Source organism: Corythoichthys intestinalis, chromosome 11 (genome assembly GCF_030265065.1).
Source record: "Corythoichthys intestinalis isolate RoL2023-P3 chromosome 11, ASM3026506v1, whole genome shotgun sequence".
Taxonomy (NCBI): domain Eukaryota; kingdom Metazoa; phylum Chordata; class Actinopteri; order Syngnathiformes; family Syngnathidae; genus Corythoichthys; species Corythoichthys intestinalis.
In genome coordinates this window covers 7,425,126-7,452,976 of record NC_080405.1, presented here as the reverse complement: position 1 = coordinate 7,452,976, position 27,851 = coordinate 7,425,126, and the positions used below count along the sequence as shown (strand labels likewise).

Genomic DNA, 27,851 nt, shown 5'->3' with positions numbered 1-27,851 from the left:
GTGGCACACTTTTAATGCTGGGTTGTGCGTGCGTATTTTAGGAGGAGGGGATGGTCTTATACGTGATTTGGGGAGGGGGAACGCTTGGGTGGGTAGAAGGATTGCATGCTGTGCAAGGAGCGAAGCTTGCTCGCGCGCGCGCGCGCACATGGACACGCGCCGACTCCCTCGCTTTCACTCTGCTACTCTTTTTGTCTAATTCACTCCCACTCAGCCACCGGCGAAGAGCGCACGGGGGGATATGTGCAACAAGACTATCTCCACCGAGTTCATTTTCTCAAATTTTTAAAAAGCAACACTTTTATCGTAAAGTCGAAGGAATAGGATTTTAAACATGCTACTATTTTAATTAAGAAGGGACTTATTTTCTCCGTGGTTTCCTCAGTGGAGTCACCGCCGCAGTAAGAAGAGAACCAAAAATGCAGCTGCCAGCACAACTCCAACTATTTATTTTGATGGCGGTTTTGAACTGCCTCAACGGAAATACCTTAAAATATCAAGTGTATGAAGAACAACGAGCGGGGACTGTCATCGCGCGCTTAAAGGACGACGTTGCGGAAGTTTTATCCAAACTACCGAGCTCCGTGTCCTTTCGGTTCCGTGCTATGCAACGGGGAAGCACGCCGTTCCTGTCTGTGCGGGAGGAGGACGGGGAGATCAGCATCGGCTCCAAAATCGACCGGGAGAAGCTTTGTGAGAAAAATGTCAACTGTTCCATTGAATTCGACGTGGTTACACTGCCGACGGAGTATCTGCAATTGTTCCATGTGGCGGTGGAGGTGTTGGACATCAACGACAATTCTCCACACTTCTCCCGCGCCATCGTCCCTATTGAGATCTCCGAGAGCGCGGCTGTGGGGACCCGCATACCACTGGACGGCGCAGTGGATGCAGACGTCGGAGAGAACTCGCTCCACACCTATTCCCTCAGTCCCAACAACTTTTTCAAGATAGACATCAGAACCAGGACAGATGGGGCTAAGTACGCAGAGCTGGTGGTGATGCGCGAATTGGACAGAGAGGTACAGTCGAGTTACCAATTACAGCTCACCGCTTCGGATAACGGCGTACCCCCCAAATTTGGCTCCACGTTGTTGAAAATTAGCATCACGGATTCCAATGACAATAGCCCGGCATTTGAAGAGCAGGCATATGTTATTGATTTGCTGGAAAACTCTCCTCTTGGGAGTCTTCTCATTGATTTAAATGCTACAGATCCAGATGAGGGCACTAATGGGAAAATTGTGTATTCTTTCAGCAGTCATATCCCGGCCAAAATTTTAGACATATTTAAGATAAATGCAGAAAATGGTCACATTACACTGATGAAAAAGGTGGACTATGAATCCACTTCATCCTATGAGCTTGATGTGCAGGCTCACGATTTGGGTCCAAATTCCATTCCGGGCCTTTGCAAAATTGTTGTGAAAGTGGTGGATGTCAATGACAACAAGCCAGAGATAAATATTAACCTCATGACCCCAGGCAAAGAGGAGGTCGCCTACATCTCCGAGGGTGCACCCGTAGATACCTTCATTGCATTGGTGCGCATTGATGATAGTGATACAGGGCTTAATGGTGAAGTGGTCTGCAGGCTTCATGGCCACGGTCACTTCAAACTCCAGAAAACATATGAAAATAACTATATGATCCTCACAAATAGTTCACTTGACAGAGAGAAGAGATCAGAGTACAGCCTGACAGTCATAGCTGAGGACCAGGGCTCCCCGAGCCTCTCCACGATCAAACACTTTACTGTTCAGGTGCTGGATGAAAATGACAATCCTCCTCGTTTTCAGAAGAACCGCTACGAGGTGTTCAAATCTGAGAACAACTCCCCGGGAGCATACCTGATGACAGTGGTGGCCTCTGATCCAGATCTGGGCACCAATGGTCAGGTCACGTATGCCATCATGGATGCTCTGGTGAATGGGAGCCCCATCTCTACGTATGTGACCATTGACCCCTCAAATGGAGCCATTTATGCCTTGAGGACTTTTGACCATGAAGATGTTAGTCGTATTACTTTTACAATTCAAGCATTTGATGGGGGAAATCCTTCCCTGTCAGCCAATACAACTGTCCTGCTTACAGTTCTGGATGAAAATGACAATCCGCCTGTCATTCACTCTCCCTCCCTCCAGAATCACACTGCTGAACTTCCTGTATGGAAGTATGCATCTCCTGGTCAGCTGATTACAGCGCTTAGGGTCACCGACCGCGATACAGGTGCCAACGGAGAGGTGATTTGCTTGATTGCGAGCGGAAATGAAGATGGTTTGTTTGTGATGGATGCTCGGCGATGTGAGCTCAGAACTAATGCGAGCTTAGAACAAGTGCCAAGGGAAGTGATGGAGATCAGGTTAGAAGTACAAGACAGAGGCACCAATCGACTTACTACATTTGCTCTCCTAAAGCTGACTCTACAGGAGACTATAGACATCCTCCCCCCTCTCCATCCAACTGGGTCCAGCACCACCTCTCATGATCTCTCCCTCATCATCATCATATCCCTCGTGGCAGTTTGCGCTGGGCTGCTTATTGTAATGGTCATGTTTGCTACAACCCGTTGCACCCAGGAAAAGAAAGACTCTAAGCATAACTACAATTGCCGTGTTGCAGAAAACAGCTATCAGAAACACCCCAAGATGCCAACGAGGCATATACACAAGGCAGATATTACCCTGGTCCCAACAGTAAATGGAATTCTCGCTGTGCAGTCCCACCCACACTCCCCATCAGCCTCTCCAGCACCTGTGAGGGGCACCCTTGGGAGCACGCAGAGCCATCACAGTCGCCAGTCACTCAACAGTCTCGTCACCATTTCCTCCAATCATGCGCCAGAGAGTTTTGCCCTGGAGTTGGCCCATGCCACACCGCCAGTTGAGGTAGGATATGAAAATACTTTTTGATGTAGACTTGGTGTCACATGTTTTTTTAAATATTGAAGTGAAACTTTTCTGCCATCATTTGTCATGTAAATATGCAAAATAATCAGCAGGGTTATGCAGGTCATTTAAAAGCATTAAAAGTCATTACATGAATTCCAAAATTCAGGCTTTAAAAGGCATTAAACTAAATGTTCGAAGCATTAAAAATTATGTAAACATGATGGTTTAAAAAAACTTCTATCACAAAATTTATTTAAGTTGTCTGATATTATCGGGTAGCCAATTATATCGGCCGATAAAATCATTTTAAAACGATATCGGATATTACCGACATCGGTTTTGGACCAATATGCATGTTGCCTTAAAAGGGAATGTAGAAGCCTTCTGCCTTTGTACAAGGGCTGGTCACAGCTTAGCACAACAGGTATGCAAACTAAGATGCTTGGGATTTGTTATGTGAGCCGACAATTTGCATTTGTTGTGTAAAAAAATAAAACAATAAATTAGTGCTGCAACGATCAATGGATTAGCTCGAGTAATTCGATTAGAATAAAAAGCTTCAAATCGAATTTTGCTGCTTCGAGGATTCATTTACTTAGAGGCATGTTGTAATGTATGTTTGAAAGTGTTGCACTTAGTTTTATTGATTTGGGTGGATACACTGCCCTCTAGTGGCAACAGTGAATATGCCATAACCTGTCTAACAAGGCTGCATCCAGCTGCTCCCTGTTAAGAACAACATAAGATGTGTTTTTGTTTGCGCTACTATATTAGTTTATATATTTTTTATTTAGTTTAGAAGTATATTTATCAGTTTTTTTGTGGGTATATGTGTTTCAACGATTTGTTAAGAGCATTGTAAAAAAAATATTCGTATTTTATATCATTTAAAATAGCGGAATTTTGCTATACGTGTTAGCCACTTCGATTCTCATTTATTTATTCTTTTTATATCGTTTGAGGCTTGCGCAGCTATTTTAATTTATTTTTATAACTCGAGTAATTCAATTAGAATAAAAAGCTTCACATCGAATTTTGCTGCTTCCAGGATTTGTTTAATTAGAGGCATGTTGTAATGGTCTGTTTTAAAAGTGTTGTACTTAATTTTATTGATTTGGGTGGATACACTGCCCTCTAGTGGCAACGGTGAATATGCCATAGCTCGTCTAACAAGGCTGTATCCAGCTGCTCCCTGTTAAGAACAACATAAGGTGTGTTATTGTTTGCAATACTATATTTGTTTATGTATTCGTTACTTAGTTTAGATGTACCGTATTGGCCCGAATGTAAGACGGCCCTGATTGTAAGACGACCCCCTCTTTTTCAAGACTCAAGTTTGAAAAAAGACTTTTTGAACACCAAATTATTTTTTATACAGAAAATAATTACGGTACATCTGAAACAAATGATTATAACAATGTATTTGAGAGAAAAAGCATCTTATTTTGCCCTTACTCAAATCTTAATATCTGAACATTTAAATATGTAAACTAAAGTGCAATCACAATTGTAAATGAATGGCTTCTGGTTTTTGAAATGTAAATAAACCCATCTATTGTGATAAAACAGCAAAATTGCAATAACTGCATTAACCATCAAAGTGAAGTATAACTGTAACTGTACTCTTGATACAAATCTGAACAAGGAAAAACATTGCAATAAAATAATGGAAAATGGTTAAACTTGAGAGTAGCTGAGATCTGTCATGACAGAACATTACTCCTCAAGTTCAGCATTCGCGTCAATGATATCTGGCACCATCTAGCGTCGTGAATGGGTATAGTGTTTAGACCCCGAATATAAGACGACCCCCACTTTTTCAGTCTTATTTCAATGCAAAAAACACCGTCTTATATTCGGGCCAATACGGTATATCAGTTTTTTTGTGGGCATACAGAATGATTTGTTAAGAGCATTGTAAAAAATCAACAAAAAAAGTTAGCATTTTATAGCATTTAAGCTAGCTAAATTTTGCAGTGCATGTTAGCCAGTTGTTCTTTTGTTGTACTTTGAGCCTCATTTATTTATTTTTTAATAGTTTGAGGCTAGTTCAGGTATTTTAATTTATCTTAAAAAAATTAAATTCTGCATAGTTTGAAGAAACACTCATTTTTATTTTGTATTTGCATTTAGTGCTCTTTTGAAAGCATAATCTAAGCAAGCCAAAATAAATATTATTGCAAGCAAAAACACTTGTTTGTTTTAACATATCCTAAAATCTATTCTGCAATGCATTAAATGTTCGTAATCTGATTACTTATTCAAACTAACTTACTGATAGATTGATTCATTACTTAAATAATCAAAAACTGCAATAAGTGATAGTAAAATAATGATTTATAAACTCATTACATACCTCATTCACTGTACTGAAGCTGTGTGCCTTTGTTGTTATATGTGATATCGCAGTGCAAACTGATGTTTGCATTACTTTGATTTCAATAATAACATTATTAAAGGATGCAGTGGGGCATCACATTACAATTAGCCATAACATGTTAAGTCCAAGACCGCATATATCGGAGGTTTGATATCTGTATGGGATCTTTGGAGTTGGACAATATCGGTATATCAGTTATCGGATAAAAAGTCATTATCAGACAACTCTACTTACAATTTGTGTGTGTGAAACTATCTGCTATCTTGCTGTTAAATTAGTTTTAAGTGGCATTTAAAAACGCATTAAATGAGATCTGCTGATACCTTTAGAAACCCTGTTTTCCATTTCATTTGTAATGTTCAGTTAAAGTTGAAATGTATTTCTTGACACCCGTCCGACAAACACATTGTCTTACCTCCATTCAGTCAGTCATGAACCTTCCCCTTTGTCCCACACCTTCATGTAACATTGTCTTGTGACCTTGCTTGTGTGACTCCATTCATTTGTCCCTTTTCATTCTTTTTTTTCTGTTTTGTTTGTCCTTGTTTGTTCTCTGGGGATTGTAGCAAGTTTCACAGCTTCTGTCCATGCTCCATCAGGGCCAGTACCAGCCACGGCCAAGTTTCAGAGGCAACAAATACACAAGGAGCTACAGGTAATACAAACGTGCTAAGGAGTTACTTTTGTGATGGAAGTAATGCTGCTAATTTTGCTTTGAAAATTAACCTCAAGAATTTTATAAATTGTATATGGCTATGCCAATGCCAGTGAGTTACAAAATATATTTACACTATTTGAAGGTTTTCTTAATTGATTTAGGAAAATTATAGTGTGTACTTTAAGGCTGCAACTAATGATTATTTTCATAATCAATTAATCGGACGATTAATTAAACGATTAAAAGTTGTTTTAGGCATGTTGTAAGTAACAATGAAGACAAAATGGATGACTATTTGCCTCCCAAATAATATTGTATTACAGCATCCTGACCTAACTAGAAAAGTAGTCTACAACTGTTTTGTTTTAACTACATAAAACTTGTTAAAGATTTTAAGAAAGGTTCTGAGTATAAAACATAAAAAGAATTTCTCAGTACACAAATCAGACAACAGTCCTGTTCTTTGACATTAAAAGTGCTGCTTATTGACTTTTTTTTCTTGTGGGCAAAGCTCTGATATAAATTGTGTGGATGCTATTTTCTTAAAACCAACAATAAAATTGAATAATGAGTTGGCAGTCTAATTAATTCAAGTTCGCTATTAAACAGTTCATAAATACAATCCAAATCCTATTTCAAAGCATTTTGTTGTATGACAATTTACAGTTTGAATGGGAGTTTGTGTTGAAAGGAGACTCAAAGTTGTTATATGAATGGATTTATGCGTGTGCTTTCTTCATAAAAAGATATGAGAAAACTTTGCTATCTAACAATAACTCAAGTGCTAATATGCTTCTCCAAAACACAATACAAACGGACTTAGAATATAACGGCGTTATGAACGGCGTTATTTTCTTCAGTAGTGAGAAATCTAAATAATTACTTTTCTCATCTTGGCAAAAGCGTTACCGTTACTGAGGCGGGAAAGGCATGCGGTACTATGTTGGTTGACTGACGCGAGAAAAGTCTGAGAAAGACGGACTCACGGAGACGAGAGAGCAGAGCAGGAGTGGGGAGAAAGCAAGGGAGGGTGACGCAGTTGCAAACACGATGCTACTATGCTAGGTGGCTCCAATAATACCTGACTGTAGCCGATAGCCTACAAACTACGCCCACATAATGCTTCGGTAGATATCACATATATACAGAACTACATGCAAATGACAGACACGGCTGCATTAGCAACATGTATTATAAAGAACTAAATGCATTAGTAAACAGCCGCCATCTTAAAGCAGCAGACTTCTCAGGGAGGCTCTGTTGTAGAGAGCCTTCCTAACGAACCTAAGTAACTTTTTATCTAAAATGCTCCTAAATCGGCAAAATCTTGACTTAAATCTATCTTTAAACGATGAAATAGTATTAAAACTTACACATGTCGAAAGTAGACAGAAGGGAACTAATGCAATAACAGGAGCAATTTTAACAATTTTAACGGTTGATTCACAACATTAAATGACTTCCACACATAGCAAAGGTTACTATCTAGTTATCGCATTATCCGCAATACCCCTGTGTCTAGTTAAATTTGGGGTAAAGAATTGGGCTAAGCCCAATTGTCCCAAAAAACCCTTTAAAACTTCACATTGTGTGACCAATTTTTTTTTTTTTTTTTTTGAGAAAAAAAAACATCAAAATTATCACCAGTTACTTTGCCAAGTAACTAATTACTCTTACATTAAGGTAACTGAGTTACTAACGCAATTACTTTTTGGGAGAAGTAATTTGTAACTGTAATTAATTACTTTTTTAAAGTAAGATTAACAACACTGCAAACAGACACTTAAGACACTGATTAGCATAATCGCTAACTAGCTTAGTAGTAACGTCGCATCAACAAAGAATACAGACAATACAATCGGCTTCATTTACTCACCTCTGATGGAGGCACACTGGATCTAACAATACAAAACACTTCGTAATATTATTGATTCAGCGACCAAACCTGAATGTAGCAGAGAAATCTCTCTCACTTGCTCGAAACACTGGCGTGCGTACACTGCCTCAAATGACACACAAACAAGGGCCCAAGCGGAACTGCTCATAGCTGCCAGCAAAAACCGATTATCAAATTGGTTGGCAACTAATTTATCAATCAATTTTATTCAATTAGTTGTTGCAGCCTTAGAGTACTTTAATTATATATATAAATGGTGGGACTGGATTAAAAATAATCTAATTAAAGGCTTTGTAATTAACTAATGTTAATTCAAATTTTGATGGGATGTCAATATTTGAAAAAACATAAAAGCTAATTCAATCATACAGTAGTAAAACAATTACCTGAACAAAACCTAAGAAATCTGAAGTCCAAGTGCCATTTTAAGACATTTAAATGGTAAAATAAACAACATGATAAATATTCTATATGTATTTAGTAGGGGTGTCCCGATCTCATATTTTTGCACCCGAGTTCATTTTTTTTTTTTTTTTTTTTTAAACATAAGTTCCAAACATGTTACAGTACTGTACCATATACAGTACTTCCTCTTTAGCTTTTGCAGGGAGTGTTGCGGCGTATAGAACGTATACATTTTTGTTTCTTTTGGCAATGCCATTGAATTTCTGGATTGTTTTTGATACTTTTTAGCCCTTAAAATAATAATAATAATAACTTGAAAACCCGATCCATTTCACCTAATCCTCTGAAAAACGGTCTGATTTCCGATCACATAATCGGATTGAGGACATCCCTCGCATGTATACAGTATATAGTATTTGCACAAGGTACATTTTTTGAAGAAATTTGCTCATTTAATGCTCCCGTCATTTTAATTCATGTAGGGTAAAAGTGTCCATGTCATTTATAGGTTCTGTAATTGGGACCCCACCTGTGATTGAAATGCTTTAATTGTGATAAATTAAACATAATTAATGTCACCAAATGTGGATTTCCTTCGTACACAGATATGCGCTAAACGAGATGGATAAATTCAGTCTCAAAGACAGTGGTCGTGGCGACAGTGATGCCGGTGACAGTGACTACGAGCCTGGCAGAGACTCACCTCTGGATAGACTTCTTGGTGAGGGGCTTGCTGAGATTTATATTCCTGACGTCCATCACAGAGTGCATGCAGGTACACTTCTTGACCCTTCACCCGCTTGCTTTCAAATGTAATTTTATTCTGTCTCGTCATGTGTTCTGATTCTTATTTGTGTAATGCAACTGAGAAAATGATCGACCTCTCCTAAGACTAGCCTTTCTGTAGACATCAATGTTTCTGTACTGGATTTTCAATGTAGGCGTAGTCAACAGGAGCTTCCATTTTAAAATGTCAGGGTAACAACACCAGCAAAGAAAGTATATTTAGCACTAGGGCTGCAGATATTGATTATTATTGTAGTCGATTAATCGATGAAGTAGTTACTTCGAATAATCGAGTAATCGGATAAGGAACATAAAAAAATAAAATACCTGGGCTGAGCCTCAAACGGTATAAAAAAATAAATAAATGAGGATCTAAGTACAACAAAACAACAATTAGCTAACTTACATAGCAAAGCCCGCGAGCTTAAATGCTATAAAATGCTTACTTTTTTTTTTACAATGCTCTTAACAAATGGTTCAAACACATATTCGCAAAAAAACGTTAATGCTCTTAACAAATGGTTCAAACGCATATTCGCAAAAAAAAAAAAAAAACGTTAAATATACGTATAAACTAAATAATGAATGCTTTAAACATGAACTCAAACAAAAACTTGCTTGTGTTGGTCTTAACAGGAAGCAGCTGGATTTGGCCATGTGAAATGAGTTATATCATACTCACTGTTGCCACTAGAGGGCAGTGTATCAACCCAAATCAATAAAATTAAATGCAAACACTTTCAAATCAAACCATTACAACAACACTTTAATTAAACAAATATTCGAAGCAGCAAAATTTAATTTAATAATTTTTTTTTTTTTTTTTTTTTATTTACTTCCAGCTGTATATCAAAGATGTCAGAGTGCCATGACCAAACACTGGTACGATGCATGCTAACTACACATACAAAAAGAAAATGTCACACATTGTGAACTTTTGACGGAAACTACAGTTAATTTTCGTCTCGTTTTTGTCTTGTCAGACAATGTTTTAGTCTCCCAAGACATGTTTTTATCTCGTCACCAATTCGTTTGTTCCCTCTAAGTTGCGCGAGGGCACAATCGCGTACTGCTTGAACATCCGCTGCGCACAAGAAAATCTATGCAGCACATAAAATAAAATTCGACATATACGTATTGTATGTGTGAGCGCGACACTCCTATTGGTGTGTTCGAAACAGTAACGCGACGCTTCCATTGGTGGTGAAATGAGAGCTAGACTCCTGTGCTAATTTACTGAAGCAACATTTCGCTGCCAATCTTTGCAAGCGCTACAGTATTAATTAATATTTAATTTTAGAACTGATATAATCTAGTTAATTAAACCAACCGATCACCTTGGGAAATAAAAGTATCACCAGGATCACCGTAAGCGCTTTGCCTCTTCCAGAGGGACCGCTAGTCGCTAGACTAGATCAAAACGCGCCGTCACTCATTTTGGCCCGCTTTCAAGTTACAAACATTACAAAACACGAAGAACAGGAAATGCACCAAAATAAAAAGCGTTACAGAAAGCTTTGGTCAATTACAAAATAAAATACGTTAGTGAGACAGACATTAGGCTTTCGTTATTAACATCCATCCATCCATCATCTTCCGCTTTTTCTGGGGTCGGGTTGCGGGGGCAGCAGCTTTAACAGGGAAGCCCAGACTTCTCTCTCCCCAGCCACTTCAACCAGCTCCTCCGACGGGATCCCAAGGCATTCCCAGGCCAGCCAAGAGACATAGTCTCTCCAGTGTGTCCTGGGTCGTCCCCAGGGCCTCCCGCTGGTGGGATATACCCGAAACACGCCCAGGAGGCATCAGAACCAGATGCCCGAGCCACCTCAGCTGGCTCCTCTCTATGCGGAGGAGTAGCAGCTGAACGCCGAGTCCCTGCCGGATGACCGAGCTTCTCACCCTATCTCTAAGGGAGAGCCCGGACACCCTGCGGAGGAAACTCATTTCGGCCGCTTGTATCTCCCGCTCCCTCCTACCGTCACTCGTGAACAAGACCCCAAGATACTTGAACTCCTCCACTTGGGGCAGGATCTCATCCCAAACCCGGAGAGGGCTCTCCGCCCTTTTCCGACTGAGGACCATGGTCTCGGATTTGGAGGTTCTGATCTTCATCCCAACCGCTTCACACTAAGCTGCGACCCGCTCCAGTGAGAGTTGGAGGTCACAGCTTGATGAAGCCAACAGCACTACATCATCTGCAAAAAGCAGAGATTGAATGCTGAGGTCACCAAACCGGAACCCCTCAACGCTTCGGCCGCACCTAGAAATTCTGTCCATAAAAATTATGAACAGAATCGGTGACAAAGGGCAGCCTTGGCGAAGTCCAACCCTCACTGGGAACGAATTCGACTTACTGCCGGCAATGCGGACCAAACTCTGACACCGGTCGTACAGGGACCGAACAGCCCTTACCAAGGGGCTCGGTACCCCGTACTCCCGGAGCACCCCCCACAGGACTCCCCGAGGCACACGGTCGAACGCCTTCTCTAGATCCACAAAACACATGTAGACTGGTTGGGCGAACTCCCATGCACCTTCGAGGACCCTGCCGAGGGTGTAGAGCTGGTCCACTGTTCCACGGCCGGGGCGAAAACCACACTGCTCCTCCTGAATCTGAGATTCGACTTCTCGACGGACTCTCCTCTCCAGAACCCCTGAATAGACTTTACCAGGGAGGCTGAGGAGTGTGATCCCTCTATAATTGGAACGTCCCCTCCGGTCCCCCTTCTTAAAAAGGGGGACCACCACCCCGATCTGCCAATCCAGAGGCACTGTCCCCGATGTCCACGCGATGTTGTAGAGACGTGTCAGCCACGACAGCCCTACAACATCCAGAGCCTTTAGGAACTCTGGGCGGATCTCATCTTCCCCCGGGGCCTTGCCACCGAGGAGCTTTCCAACCACCTCAGTGACTTCAACCCCAGAGATCGAAGAGCCCACCTCGGAGTCCCCACTCTGCTTCCTCAAAGGAAGACGTGTCGGTAGAATTGAGGAGGGCCTCGAAGTATTCTCCCCACCGACTCACGACATCCCGAGTCAAGGCCAGTAGTACACCATCTTCACTATGCACAGTGTTAATGGGGCACTGCTTTCCTCTCCTCAGACACCAGATGGTGGACCAGAATTTTCTCAAAGCCGTTTGGAAGTCGTTTCCCATGGCCTCGCCAAACTCCTCCCATGTCCGAGTTTTTGCCTCGTTATTTACACTCCCACCAAAATTATGCATACTAGTAACGAGTAATGAATAATTTTCAACAATGAAATAACCTCAATTCAGTAAGCTTTCAAACATTCCAGCACAAAAATTAGCTTTTGTACTCGACGCTCTACAACAGAAGGTAATTCAGTCTTTTATCACCAAAGGATAGTTTTCCTTTCCAAGATGTCCATCCTTGTTCCAAGTTTGAAATAATGTTTTGAACTAGAGCTGTCTCGACTAGTCGACATAGTCGACGTCATCGATGACGTAAATCCGTCGACGAGCACAACATCCCGTCGACGGTTAATGAAGGGTTAAAAAAATATATGTGTGAAAAGTTCAGAATGTCGGATGCTCTGTATGCAAGCGGGAAAGCGGCACAAAGCCAAAAAAAGCGCACCAGAGTGTCCAAAACATTGACTTATTTCCAAGAAACAAAGGAGGCTACACTCTTCAGTCCTGTCTCTTCAATGCCAAGCTTGGCTGCACGTCGGCCGTGAATAAACACCTCAATCGCCGTCAACCAGTTTGTAATTTTTTTTTGTTTTTTCATTTTTTTGTACACCAGAGGGTGCTGTCGCCTTACTAAATAATAATGTTTCATTGACAATGGGCCTATAAGTGCTATTAGTATTGTTCTTAATGCTAATTGAAAGGTTTATTTCATGTTATGGTTTATTTTATGGTATAGAAAATTATATAAGGTTAAAAGGTCATAAATATATACTGTATATACAGTGATTGCACTCAAGGGAGAGATTGTCAATGATAAGGTAATAAATTAAGGTAAAGGCATTTCATATAGGCAATTCATTGATATATAAATAAGGTTTAAAAGGAAAAAGGTGAAAAGTTTTTGTTAATTTCTAATTGTGTTGTTTTATCTGTGTGCACCGTAACTCTTATGGTGTGTTTACATCAAGGATGGAATAAAAGTTGTAAACCATCAGTTTAAGAGACCATCTTTTCAATCGGGATCCTACACTAGTTAATTCTATCAGCATTTGAAGTCATTGTTTATTTGTGATTTATTATTGTTATTTACGTGTTTATTTGTACTTTAATAAATAATTTAAGTGTTCCAATATGGTTTTTGTGAATTGATAAGCGTCAACAAAAATTTCATTGCTAGATTAGTAAAAAAAAAAAAAAAATTTATTAATTATTAGATTAGTCGACTAATCGTAAAAATAGTCGGCTGACTAATCGGGAGAAAATTAGTCGTTTGGGACAGCCCTATTTTGAACAATATCTATGCTTGAATTTCTGACAAACAAGCTTATTTTAAGATTATGTACATACTAACTTTTTGCTCAAAAAAAAGTCTGTTAAGAAAAATAACTAGCTGAAAATAAGCCTATTTCAGGATATCTAAGTGAGTAAAATTTGGCTGATAATTTCATGCATTTCTAGTAGATTTACACTGAAAACAAGGGAATTTAGCTAGTTTTAAGGAGGTGTGTTTTTGCAGTGTAGCTGCAATAGGAATCTCGATTGTCCTTATTGTCTGAACAGTTTTAATGTGTGAATTTGTTATACTGTACTCCCATTGTGGTTGTTCATTATTTTGTATTTATTTAGTCATTTATTTAGGCGGCCGTGGTGCAGTTGGTAGCTTGAGTTGTCCTGGGACCGAAGTGTCAGCGGTTCGATTCCCGGCTATGACTGCCCACTGTCAAAGTGCCCTTGGGCAAGGCACTGAACAACTGAACCCCAATGGGTTGGCAGGGCCTTGCATGACAGCAGCACCATTGGTGTGTGAATGTGTGCGTGAACGGGTAAATGTGTGCTAATGTAAAGCGGTTTGAGCATTGTAACAAAGTAGATAAAGCGCTATGTAAGTACTCTCTATTTAGTCATCTATGCCACAACTGGACTTTACCCAGGTCAAAGCAGGATTTCACCTATGGGTAAAGCAGGACTCTCACATATAACATATTACACATCTCATGAACAATGATATTTTTGTCTTTTCTTTTTATGTGGGCCAAATCAATTATATTAAAAGTAAACAAATGAAAATTGCTGCTGTAGTTTACTCTTTTAATACGCCATGTAACTATGATCCAGGGTTTTGAACAGGCGTTTGTACCCAAGAGTACACATCTGATGTTGCTCACCGTAGTCTGCAGTGTGCTCTGGGAGCTTGTGTGTCTGCTCAGACACATGAAAAATTAGAGGGAACATTGCTCGTCACATCACGTTTTCGCCATGAAAGAATTATTCGTTGACGAAAACAACACTGCATATGAATGACAACACACACCGAATGGCCCAAAAACTACTAATGAAAAAAAAAATGCATATCAAAATGACAACAAAAATCAGTTAAAAAAAATCAAATAGAGCAGAAATCTTGTTGAATGCTCCAACCTTAACACCAAATTTAACAATCTTCTGGCAGCCTTTAATTGGAGTACAAATCTAATTGCTAGTGGAACGAAACAGTCTGACATTTGCAGGCAACTTCTGCTGTCGTTACACTCAATGCATAAAGATAAATATAATTCTAGTCTACTGCTATTTAAATTGGACACATTCAACCACACACTGAAACATACTCCTGTCTATAGTCAGTACTGGCACTCACAGGTTGGAAGCAATTTTTTGTCTGTCATGACATTTCCTTTACCAATAGTCACATTTATGACCTGCCAGCTTCCCACACAGCATTCTCCTGACAGTATTTGAGCTACATCCCATTTGACGTTGAGTCATAAAGTCTAATGACTAACACCTCCTTACTGCTTCCTTATAAAAAAAAGAAAATATATATGCTGCTCATTATTCATTTGCCTCTTAGCTATCTTCAAGATTTTACTTTGATGAACAGGAGATGTTTCATTGTGATGAATAGTTGCCATGCAGCCAGTTCTGAAATCCTCTCGTAATTATACCATGCATTGCATAATTAAAGCTCACCTATCTCCCACTGCGGCTGTCAAGTGCAGAAACGATTTTGATCAGTGCTCATTAAATTCATTGCAATTATGGAAATGCTTTGAAGACATTAATGAGGCATAACATACTCAATAGGTAAACCAGCACAGTGTATGTATGTAATATGTTTGATTGGTTTTGTTGGTGATTGACCTCTTAATCAAACACTGCCATAACAATTCTTTCTCATTTACTGATATTTTAGATGTATTTTATTTTTGGTTACACTATCGATGTAATATCTTTATTTTATTATGTATTCAAACAATAGAAGAAGGCATGTCAATGATTATTGATTAGCATGTTAGCAAAAATACCATTTCCCTTCAGTTTGTTTTTTAACTCTTAGATAGTCAGGAATTTATACATTCTGTTAGTCTTCATTGTGTAGTTTCACACTATGATTGCTTATTTGAATAATTATATCCGATTTTTTTTTTTAAATCCCTGGATAAAATATTAAGAAAATTATGGCATATGAAGGAAATTATATGATGAAATAAATATGTACATATGTCATACCAGGAACTCGCCAAATGCTCAAGTAAGCGACTGTCATAGAGCAAATGAGTTTTTAATCGAATTGAAACAATACTGGGTCTAAATTAGGCAAGACAAATTTAAAGGTAAGTCCCTGGGTTATGACGGACCCGTCTGACATTTCGTCTTGTCTTTTTTTTTTTTTTCTTTTTTTTTTTTTTGTATTTATTTATTTTTTTAACGTTGACTTTCTTGAGATGGATGCTTTTATTTTGACGCAGGAAGCTTAGAGCCGTAGTACTTTCGCATGCGAGTAAGAGCGCATGTACGCACAAACAAGAACATATTTGCGCCCACGAAGAAGAGCGCATTTGCTTCCACGAAGAAGTCGCGCAGCCGATTGAGAGAGAGAGGGGAAAGATTACAGCTGCAAGCCTGTGCGCACGTTTGTTGCATGTGAAGCATCCACAGAGGCAACACCTGCATTAACACCTTTTGTACTGTTTATTGTGCGTTTTCAGTTGTGGTTGAATACTTGGGGCGAGCTTATGTCATTGTTTTCGATAATGTGTGGACGCTAACTGATACATGCTAACCGTTTGTGTGGATTGTTATTGCTGTATTAGCAGCAACTTTGAATTGCTGTTATTGAAAATGAAACTGATTTAATTTCATTTTTATTTTAGTTTCATTCTGCAATTGTTAATGTCACGAGCAGCTGAATAAAGTCAGCAAACCACATGGACGTCTGACATCGTCATTTCTGAGTTAAGCTCGTTGTCTAGCTCGGACTTAGCTCCAACGTCTTGGCAAAGACAGTACAATGGCGTATAATACATGTTTTTGCATAGTTATTTTGAGATTTAGAGAGTATTTAGGGGTACTTAAGGGGTTAATTGCGACCAACACGGAAATTCGGGTGACATCGAAAGTAAAAATAAAACCAAATAATGAATGAACAGCAATAGTCCTTTAACTTGAAATTTGAACTATATGGGCAGTTATGAATATGCTTTGGTAAACAATTGAATTTTTAGTCATGATTTAAAGGACCTAACGGTTTTAGCACACGTCAGAGCTTCAAGTAACATGTTCCAGAGGTGAGGAGCATAGTAACTATATGCTGCCTCACCCTGCTTGCTTCTTGTTCACAGAACACACAGATGGCCTGTCCCAGATGACCTTAGGGGTCGAGATACTATGTTGACCAGCAGTAAAATTTTCTAGTCTATCCTTTGACTCACAGAAAGCCAGTGTAACAAATTCATAACTGGTAATATTGTCCAATTTCCTTGTATTTTTAAGGACTCTGGCAGCAGTATTCTGTATTAGCTGCAGCTTCCTGACTGATTTTTTTGTTAACACCTGCACATATACCATTTGCATAGTCCAATCTACTAAAAATGAATGCCTGTCTTTATATATTATTTTTTATTTGGTGATAGGCAGATTCAGTGAGGATTTCATCAAGATTTCTGGCTTTGATTTGTAACTACGGGACATTGTGAGGCGAGTCCTTGACCTTGACTTTCCGATATTAAATGAATACAGGTAGTCCCTGGGTTAAGAACAAGTTCCGTTCCTACGCTGGCAACGTAACCTGAATTTCCGCTTTCGTTGGAATTAACCTTTTAAGTACCCCTAATCACCCCCTAAATCTCAAAATAACTACCCAAACCATGTATTATACCATTGTACTGGCCTCACCATGACATTGGAGCTAGTCCTAGCTAGACAGCGAGCTAAACTGTGATCTTTCCCCTCTCTTTCTCACTCGGCTGCGCAAATTCTTTGTGGGAGGCAAATGTGTGCACACGTGCGTTCTTCTTCGTGTGCGTAAATACTTTCTTCTTTGTGCATGCATGCGCTCCCACACGCGTGCGGAAATATCTGTTGTTTGCTTCCTGCACCAAAATAAAAGCATGTATAACAAAACCAAACTAAATTATAATCAAATACACATTCCGCCAAAGGGCAGAACAGTCATGTTAATAAAGTAATGTAAAAATAAGATACTCTGTGGTACAATAGAGTACTGTTTACACGACTTTAAAAAAAATAAATAAAGGACTGGAGACCAAATAGTGGACGAGACACTGGCGTAGTAAAATCAAAATCAAATTAAGTCGAGTACGTCATAACTAGAGTTCGACCGACATGGGTTTTTCAGGACCGATTATTGATAGTCAGAGGGGCCAATACCGATTTTTTGAGCCAATATTCATTTGCAGTTGAAGTGTAAAAATTGGTATATATGAATGAATTAATGAAAAAAGTGAACTTCATTGTAATGCCTAAAGTATGTTTATTGAATGCCTCTGGTGCTTCGGGGGTGGCGTAGTTCAGTGGTAGAGTAGTTGTTCTCCATCCCAGAGGTTCTGGGTTTGATTCTCCTGATGACCTTACCAAAGTATTCTTGAACAAGATACTAAACCCCACGTTGCTGCTGGTGCTGCGTCAGTAGTAGGTAGATGAGGATATAGAGTGAAGTGTTTCGAGGGCCTTAAAAAGGTGGAAAGTGGCAATACAAATCTAACTACTCGTGCCTTGTGCCGGTTTCATGGTATGCCGTGGTATGAAAACGTCACGGTTTGAAAACCACAAAAAATTTCCAACATACCCAAGGTATCAACTATTTTTTATGTCCCAAAAATGCAGGGAGAAATCCCTCGCTTGCAGCTACAAGGCTCAACCCTCCCCCACTGGTTGTTGTTCAGTATCAGTGAGTCAGCTGTGCTACACGATGGCTGAAGGAGGTGAAACTAATTCCCCCATCGAAAAAACAAAGTCACTGGTATGGGAATACTTCGGCGTCAGACAGGCGGCCGCAGCTTAGAGGAGGGCGGCCAACCTACATGTAAAACATGTTTGCAACATGTTGGCTGCCGAGGAGGCAATACCTCCAATATGAATTCACATTTATACAAAATTCAAGGTTAGTAAACACTGTCATGAACGTTACCCACCAGCTACGAGAGCTAGGGCTAGGGGTGTGTCTAGTGGTGGTAAAACGTGTTGTTTTTTTTTCTCTCTCTCTGGCAAATGTGTTGAGAAACTGTGTGTATAATGTAAACATGATACGAAGTCATACAGTACACACGTGCTTTTGATGAAAATAAATAAATTATTTTTGTTCAGATGGTAATAATGAGCTGTGGCTGTGGGCTTAGGCTAAAGGACTGCATTTATTTTAGTTTTAGAACATGTCAGTTATTTTTTGTTAATTTTTTTATAATAACTTAAAATTATATTTATGGCCCAATTTGCTAATATGTTTTGAAAAATAAAAATCCTGTTAAATGAGGAAAAAAAGTTTTTTTTAACCAAAATATCACAAAGTAACACATTTTTTTCCCTTCATTTTAAGGCTGTAATTGCAATACCGTGATACCGTAAAACCGTGATATTTTGGTTTAAGGTTATCATACCGTCATATTCTCATACCGGCACATGCCTACTCCATGTAACATTATCATTTAACCAATCAGAGGACTGGGGTATACTAATGCAGAAGACAGCCGGCAGGAGGGAGAGGCGCGGCTGCATTTGAGCCGAAATAACCCAGTTGTAAATTGATTTTTTTTCATATCGGCCAGTCAAATTAAAAAAAAAATCTGATACCGATATACGTTAAATTTCCAAATACTGGCGCTGATAATCTAGTCCTAACCCGGGCACTACCTGCACTCTATTTAGTAGGCTGAAATGTGTTGCCTTATGATTTAATTTGTTGCAATCCTAAAAATGATCTGTACCACATATAATTCTAAGTGTTAAGGGGGGAAGGTGAGCCTTTAACCGGTAACTATTACCAGGAGCTGATTACATCCTGAACTAGTAGCCTGCCAATCACAGTGCACATCGAAACAATTAACCTTTTACATTCTCAATCACACTTTGCAGTTTGCATGTTTCGGGCACAAGGAGACCATGCAGATTTCACATAACAAGGCCAGAGCTTGGGATTGAACCCCCAATTTCCAAACTTCGAGGTGGATGTACTAGAAAGTCAGCCACCATGCCGCAAACCGAAATCATTAAATTTGAAGATTTCATTTGACTTGCCTTCGCCATGTAGCCATATGCACTTTTCTGCTCTAAGATGTATAATAGATGTGTATTTCATGTTAATAAGGGAATAATGAAGTCCCTCTAAGGCAGAAGTGAGAAGAGCACACCCTTTAATGAGAGCTTTAACTCTGCATATTTGATTTGTCTAATATATTCTTTTGAGATTTTCCGTTAAATTTATTATTTAAAAACACAACATGAAAGGGAAATGCTATTTTGAATGGCTAATAAGCATTGAACATCCTTGTTAATTGTCTCTAAACAGGATGTGGGATTAGTCTAATTAGATAGGATTTTTACAGATAGACAGAAAAATACCTGACAAAAGCAAAGTATTAAGCCAATTAAGGGGGTTTCGAAGATACACAATTGACATTAACCCTTAAGGTCCTGAGCATTTTTTGGCCGTTGTTATAATTGTTTTTTAAAGAGTACTGCAATTAGGGTCAAATAATTATTGAAGCGAATAACATCGCCTTGCTTCCTCTTTGGCTTGCCAGATAAGCGCTTCGCAATGGAGTACATGCTGCGTTATCATACCAATGTTGGATTTCACAGGCACAGTGTTAATCACATTTTGAATTTCTGTTGTCGCTGTTATTGAAACCTGTGCCATTGACCCGAAGTGACGCATCCTGAAGAAGACTTGTTTACATCCAGCGCAATCTCTGGTTTCACTATGGTGGTGATCAGCTTTTTGTTCTTCTAAGCATTTTACAGGTAGCTCCCGGGTTATGAAGTACTCGAGTTACTTGATTTCAACGTTACGACGCCGGAGTCTCGTCCGCCATTTTGTTTACAGTCGTTTTTTGTTTTTTTTGTCCGATAAACAGTACCTTATTGTACCTCACAGTATCTAATTTATTAAGTTGCTTTATTAATATGACGTGTTCTGTCCTCACTAAATGTGAAGTTATTCAATTTGACAGACAACAAACAAGACAATGGTGGATTTTGAAGCGTTTTGCTTGCTTCACTTTTGATAATTTTTAAAGCTGTATCACACATACTGTATGCACACTTATGTTCAAAACGACACATATTTTAACAATAAAACCCTTGACACAAAAAAATGGGATTCAAACATCCATCTAGTCTGATCAATATGTAAATTCAGTAGATTAAATTTGCCTAATTTGCATGACAAAAGTCTGCTAGCTTAAATGCTACAAATGTTAATGTATTTACAATTGTCATAACGAATCACTCACACGCAACTCCACAAACTGTAGCTGTAAACTTAATTACAAATGCATACACAAACATATTAGCCAAAACAACTTACAACCTTATCTGGGCCAAAGTGCAGCTGTCCTTTATCTATGTCAGACATGTCTGCTGCTCAGTCATATATGGCGACAGTCCAGCCAGACCTAATGCTGCCACCAGAGGGCAGTGTATCCTCTATCATTAAACAAAATACAATAATTTTGGACTTTGTGGATAGTTATTTTGGGGTACTTAATTACTTACGCAGAAATTCGGTTTACGTACCCAGCGTAGAAACGGAACTCGTTCGTGACCCGGGGACTACCTGTAGTCCTTTTTGTTGCCTGACCCTCCTCCTCTGTCACGTCATGGTGGGGTGTGTTGTGCCATTTCCGGTTTTATTTTGAAGGCTTTGTGCCCTGACATCCTCAGGAACTTTTTTTCTCAAAATACTTAAAATACTCATCTGAAATTATAAGCAATGATGTCAGCAACGGACAAATGCTATGCTAGGACGCGACGATTCGGGTCAAAGACCAACTATTAAAACGTTACGTCAATGTGCATATTAAGATAGTTTTCACAGGCCTAAACCAGAAATACATCAAATTCAAGTACCTTTCTGTGGATTTTTCTCCCGATTTCCAACTCTGCGCCGCTGTACTCCGGCGCAGGCTTACAACAGAAATGATGTGATTTTCAAAATAAAGTGTGTAATGGAACAATTTGTATTTAACATGCTATTTCAGATGTTTAATGGCAAATAATGAGCTATATGTATTCATTTAGACGTTGTGTTAAGTTATACAAATTATGAATTATTGACAAGGATTCACTAAGGACCCAAATGCTCGAATGTTCCGTTGAAACAAAAAGCTTTATTAATCAGTCCATAAGAGTTCAAAAAGAGACAACAAAATTCACAGCCCTTGCTGGATACTAAAAAACTGAGCAAAGTCAACAAAGTAACAAAAAGGCATTTGATCCAAACATAAATAGTAGTCAAGAGAAGGCTTACATGAGCTGGTAACATGGAACGCGGAAGGATACAAGACGAGCTGACACAGGGCAAGGTTAGATGCAGACTATATATACAATAGATCACAGGTGGATACGATCAGCTTGATTGGGTAGAGCAGGAAGTAAAATTAGAACCAGACGCACTGCCATTACCAAAATAAAAGCAGGAAATTCTGCACAAACAAACAAAACACTAACATGACTTCCTAGACATGACAATTATATATTAGAATGTATGTTTAAATCTTAAAAATTTGCAAGTCGTTGCAGATTTTATTTGGTGTGGCAGTGCGCCACAATCTGGTACAGATATGCTGTTTTCAGGCTACATTTCCGGATTTCTTACAAGTATTTCCCACTGTATTTTCAGGTATGAGGCTCTGCACTGAGGAGTGTCGCGTACTGGGTCATTCAGATCAATGCTGGATGCCCCCAAGTGCTTCCCCGGCATCCTCCTCCGCTGACTACCGGAGCAATCTCTACATTCCAGAGGAGCAAGCTTCCCAACGCACTGACCAGCCACCCGACAAAATCCCACAGCCATGCACTGAAAATGGATCAGGCCGGAACAAAAGCTTTTCTACCTTTGGAAAAGATCCGGGCAACGCGGATCGTGGAGAAGAGGAAGCTGAAGATGATGGGGGCGATGAGGCCAGAGATGAAGACCTCTGTGGAACGACGTCATTGCTCTCAGAGATGAGCAGTGTTTTTCAGCGTCTGCTTCCCCAGGGTTTAGATTCATACATCCAAGTTCATGACAACCAGAAGGGGACTTCCCTCAGTGGTATCAGCGTACCAATGACTGGATCTTTAGATCGAAGGAGGGGCCATCTTCCTGGCAAGGCCAACCTGTCTGCCCACCAGCAAGGTGTTGCCGCTTGGGCCGCCAATACTCACTTCCAGAATCCAGGAAGTGGCATCATTCAACCTGGTCACCATCAGGGAGGCAGCTACCACACGCTGAAGGCCAGCACCAAGCTCAGCTGTCAGAGCAGCAGTCACAATAACTCACAGCCATTGAAAAACAGCCTGCAGAATAACAACCCCAAATCACACAGCAGCTTGATGCTCACAACAAGCGCCAGCCCCACTGTAATACAGCCTTCTCAGGGTCCCGTGCCAATACCAGTGCCCCTTCCTGGCCCTTCATCCAAGTGGCTTCCTGCTATGGAGGAAATCCCAGAAAACTATGAAGAGGATGATTTTGACTCTGTGCTTAGCCATCTGCAGGGAAAACGAAGTGAGAGCCGCCACGAGCTGGTGGATGCCAGTGAGTTGGTGGCCGAGATCAATAAACTTCTCCAGGATGTTCGGCAGAGCTAAACTCCTGTTTCATATGTATATCTAGTTACAACCAGTTGCTATCTTTTACCTTAGATGAAAGAATTGCGGTAAGTGGGTTTTCACCCCAAAAAAAGAGTAAAAAAGAAATACAGTGGACCCTCAGGATACTAGCTAGCTCATAACGTGAATGTGCTGGTATCATGAATGTATTTTCTTTAGAGGTCGACCGATATGGGATTTTCAAATGCTGATGCCAATATTTGAGGCCGATATACCTTTTTTTTGTAAAGCGCGTAGATGAAACAGGGTTCCCGCGGGTCCTTAAAGGGATCCACGAATAGAAAGACTTGTTGTTCTTAAAAGATAAATGTTAGTACAAGTTATTATAATTTGATATTGAAACCCCTCTTGATGTTTTCGTTTTTATACAATTTGTAAAATTATTTTAACTAGAAGGTCGCCATTATTGTTGACGTCGCAGGGCGGTGACGTCACAGGGCCACGCTGCCAGAATTCCACCTATCACTCTTAAAAAAAAAAAAAAAAAAAAAAGTGTCACTCTTTAATTATGTAAGGTAGTTATTTAAATGAGTCACAAGGTGTCAATGGCGAGTTTTACATTAATTAGGGATCAAGCCAATGAGTGTGTTTTTTTCCCTTAACTGATGCTGTAGTTTCTTTAATCCACAGTGGGAGAGAGAAAGGAGAGTGTACACAGGCATTCAGATTCATAGCTCGGACCGCGCCGTTTAATGGCATAAACTTCGGCAACTCTTTCACAACAATCATAAGTATCATATAGTGAAAATACTACAAAACTAATAATCATATCTCTCAAAAAATGTCACCAAGAAGAAAAGTGCTTCAATCTGTATTACTTAGGCCTTATTCTCACACAGTTAACACAACAATGCGAAGAGAACTGGCATTCACAATCAAAATAGATGCCCAAAATACACATAAAACTTACACAGACTTTGGTCAAAGTATATTTAAACATTTTAGCAACTCCTTTAGCTCAACAAATACACTGGATGGCAATAGGAGGAGCAGGAGTCTTGTGAAGACAAAAAAACACAAAACAGGGAGCTACGGCATCAGTCGAGGGACAAAACGCACTCATTGGCTTGATGTCTTATTAATGTAAAACTCGCCATTGAGACCTTTTGGTGTATTTAAATCACTACCTTACATAGTTAGAGTAACTGTGAAGTACGCTAGCGAGGCCCTGTGACGTCACTGCCCTGCGACATCAACAACAATTGCGAGCTACTAGTTTATTTTTTTATTTAACATTTTAGAAAATTTATTAAAATGAAAACATTAAGAGGGGTTTTAATATAAAATTATTATGACTCGTACAAACATTTATCTTTTAAGAACTACATATCTTTTTATCCGTGGTTCCCTTTAAAAAGTCTTAAAATGTCTTAAATTTAAAATGGAAAATTGCAATTGGTATTAACTTTCCACAACATGAATTTAATGCCAGGGTTGCAACCAAAATCTTCCAATTAGACGAGTGTTAGCTCACTGGCTGCTCGACATCCAAATCATTTTGACTGGATTGGATGCCTAGCGCTGTCAATGGCACTTAAACTACAGCATTCACAGCCAGTCTTTTGTGGCCATTTAGTTCTGTTTAGTTTAAGGCATTTACAGGTCACTTCCTGTTGATTTTAAGTGACTTCCTATTCATTCTGAGTTACTTCCTTTTCAGTAACCCAAAATTAACAAAAAGTTACCTGTAAATGCCCCAAAATCAACAAGAAATGAACCGTAAATGCCTCAACAGGAAAAAGAATTGACCGAAAATCAATACGAAATGACGTCAAAAGCCAAGAATTAACTCGTTGTCTGATATTGGCTGCCACTGAAGGTGATAGATGTCCAATCCGCTTAAATTGGGAGCAATTGCCATATCGTGAGATCATCATCATTGTGAGGTTTGTATCGCAATGTATCCAGAGGTTCCCAACACTAGTGCAAATACTTTTCGTTAGGGAAAATGGTGGTCAAAGCCATCGAGTAGAACATGAGAGGAGAAAAACCCAAGTTATAGTGAAGTTTTTTTTTTTAATTATTCATCAGAAGTTGTTGCGGCGTTTTGGTCTTAAATCAGTTTTTTAAGGTCTTTAAAAGTATTAAATTTGACTTTTAAAATGGTGCACGAACCCTGGATTATAAAAGGCATTTAAAAAAAAAAAAAAAAGCTTAAACAGTAGTGTTGTTTTTGGCAGTGCTTTTAATTTCGGTCTTAATCGTAGTCGTTTAAACGGTAATAATGATTAGTCTTAGTCATATTTTAATTATTTCAAAACGTGTTTGTCTTCGTCTGGTTTTTGTTGACGAAAACGCAGGCCAATTTCGTCTAGTTTTAGTCGACTTTTACTCAATATTTTCTTCTGTAAAATTCGAAAGTGTCACTTCAGAAATAAATAAAAAAAGGTTTCTAACTATTTCGAATGAACATTGACAGACGAGCTCATATTGTAGCATATACAAGTATCTACAAATCTATCACGTGATAATACTCTGCAGGAAAACAGTACATTATTTTAATGAATTATACCCATTCGGACGCCACAAACTGTGTAAAAAAAAAGTTGTCCAAGAGTTTAAGAGGATGCTCACCATAAGCAATAGCCTAATGCTAACGCAAACGTGAATGCTATGCTAATGCTTAGAGTAACATTTAGTGTGGGATGGTCTGTCAGCACAGACCTTTAAAGGCTAAAGCAACATTGCATAATCTCTCTTGCCAAGATAGGAAGATAAAACTTAAGGTGTGTGTCGCAAAACAAGCAATGGGGAGACTGGAGAGGACAGTAGTGGATGAGTCAGGAGGAGCACAGCACGTCACATGAGTGACACAACCAGTCACTGCTAAGATGTAAGCTAACTACACATAAAATGTTACACATTGTGAACATGTGACGTAAACTAGCGAATTTTCATCACGTTCTCGTCTCGTCAGAAAAAAACTTTCATTCATGTTGTTATGTTTAAGTCTCCCAAGACACGTTTTTAGTTCGTTATCGTCTTGTCATAGTCATGAAAAATGTTCGTCAACGAAATATTTTCGTTATGGTCATCGTTGACGAAAACACTCTTTAACAACTTCTGATTTACAATGATGACCTGAAACTTAAAGGATTAATTCAGTCTAGTGCTACCAAACCAATAAGCACAGCACTTGTTTATGTGATTATACAGAGTTAGCATGAACAGTTTGTTCTTTTTAAATAATTAAACCCACCAGGATGTCACAACAAAATGTAAACAAGTGAGAGTCTAAGAGGAACCTCGCCATGCTAAAGCTAACGCGAATGATACGCTAACGCTACAAGTTACATTTACAGTATAAGGATCACTCAGTAAACGCCTTTAAAGGCTAAAGCAACATTGCATATTGTCTCATGCAAGAAAACAAAATCTTACAGGATTTACAAAACAGGCAAGCCTGAAGCCCCCTATGGCAGTCTGCCTTCAAACTGCTGCGGGGTCCTTCCAGGGTCCTAGTTAGTGGTGGCCACTGTTGCCTACACAGATGCCAGATCAAAATCATTTTTTATTGGCTTATTTTCTTTGTTAATTGGCCAATGTCGGAAAAAAGTCCATATATCGATAACCAATATGTTGGCCGATATATCGGTTGACCTCTAATTTTCTCCATAAGAAATAATTTAATTCCAGTTAATGCGTACAACACTTAACGTTACCCCACATTTGCCTTTTTCCGGGGGAAAGTAGTTTATTTTCACTTGTAAGCACAAATAAATTAGATGCACTTCGATACAAAACTAGGCAATGAGGATCTGCGGCAGGTGAGCAGATGGGGAATTCTCTTGATGCTCATATGCCCCCTAGTGGGACGCCAGAGGCACATGAGGAGACTAAGAAGGAGATAGCTTGCTGGTGGGTGCAGATGCACTCGGACATGTTAATTGAGAGAGGATTTTCTGTCGCTTGTATGGTAAAAAATTTGCTCAAATTATGCGACTTTTTTTTCTCGTGAAAATACTCGTTTTGTGAAAAAGCCCTAAGATGAGGTGCTTGTATCACGAGGGTCCGCTGTAATTAAAAGATTGTTGTATTTGAATTTCCGATGTTGAATGCTAAATATCCCAAAAATGTTTGTAAATATTGGATGGTACACAATGTACATCATTCCACCGTATTTATCTTTGTATTTTAAAAATACATTTGTAACTTATTTATACAAAAAAATGTAAATACATTTAATCAAATCTATTTTTATATATTGAATGCATGTTCAGTCGAAAGCATTGAATCAAGACTAACTTGTGATCGACATTCTGCCTATTTAAACTGTTTTTGTATTGTGAATTTCTCTTTATTCTTTAATATATTATTATATTATCTATACAAGAATATATTACTTTTGTCATTGTGCAGCCTGTGGAAAAAAGAGACAAATAAAATGCCATAACTAAATATCCTGCCTGATGATTGTTTTACTAAATTTGTATTTAATTGTATATACTGATTTATTACATCTGTTGTGTTTTACAATGTGTCTGGGTTAATCATTAACTCATGTCTTATTTAACTTAAAAAAAAAAAAAAAAAAAACACAGCAGAGGCATGGTCCTATTGGAGAATCATTA

General features: G+C 39.1%; 1 protein-coding gene across 3 annotated transcripts; it reads left to right on the top strand.

Annotated features, from left to right (window-relative positions):
- Positions 1-204: 204 nt before the first annotated feature.
- pcdh18b (protocadherin 18b) lies at positions 205-27,664 on the top strand. 3 transcript variants are annotated; one of them, XM_057851116.1, is made up of 4 exons: positions 205-2,888; positions 5,871-5,926; positions 8,837-9,006; positions 22,307-27,664. In XM_057851116.1, the coding sequence occupies exons 1-4, from the start codon at positions 420-422 to the stop codon at positions 23,257-23,259; spliced, it is 3,648 nt and encodes a 1,215-aa protein (XP_057707099.1). In that variant the 5' UTR covers positions 205-419; the 3' UTR covers positions 23,260-27,664. The 3 variants fall into 3 exon arrangements, with proteins under 3 accessions (XP_057707099.1, XP_057707101.1, XP_057707098.1); XM_057851118.1 differs by having other exon boundaries at positions 5,838-5,926; positions 8,837-8,952; XM_057851115.1 differs by having other exon boundaries at positions 5,838-5,926.
- The last annotated feature ends 187 nt before the right edge of the window (positions 27,665-27,851 follow it).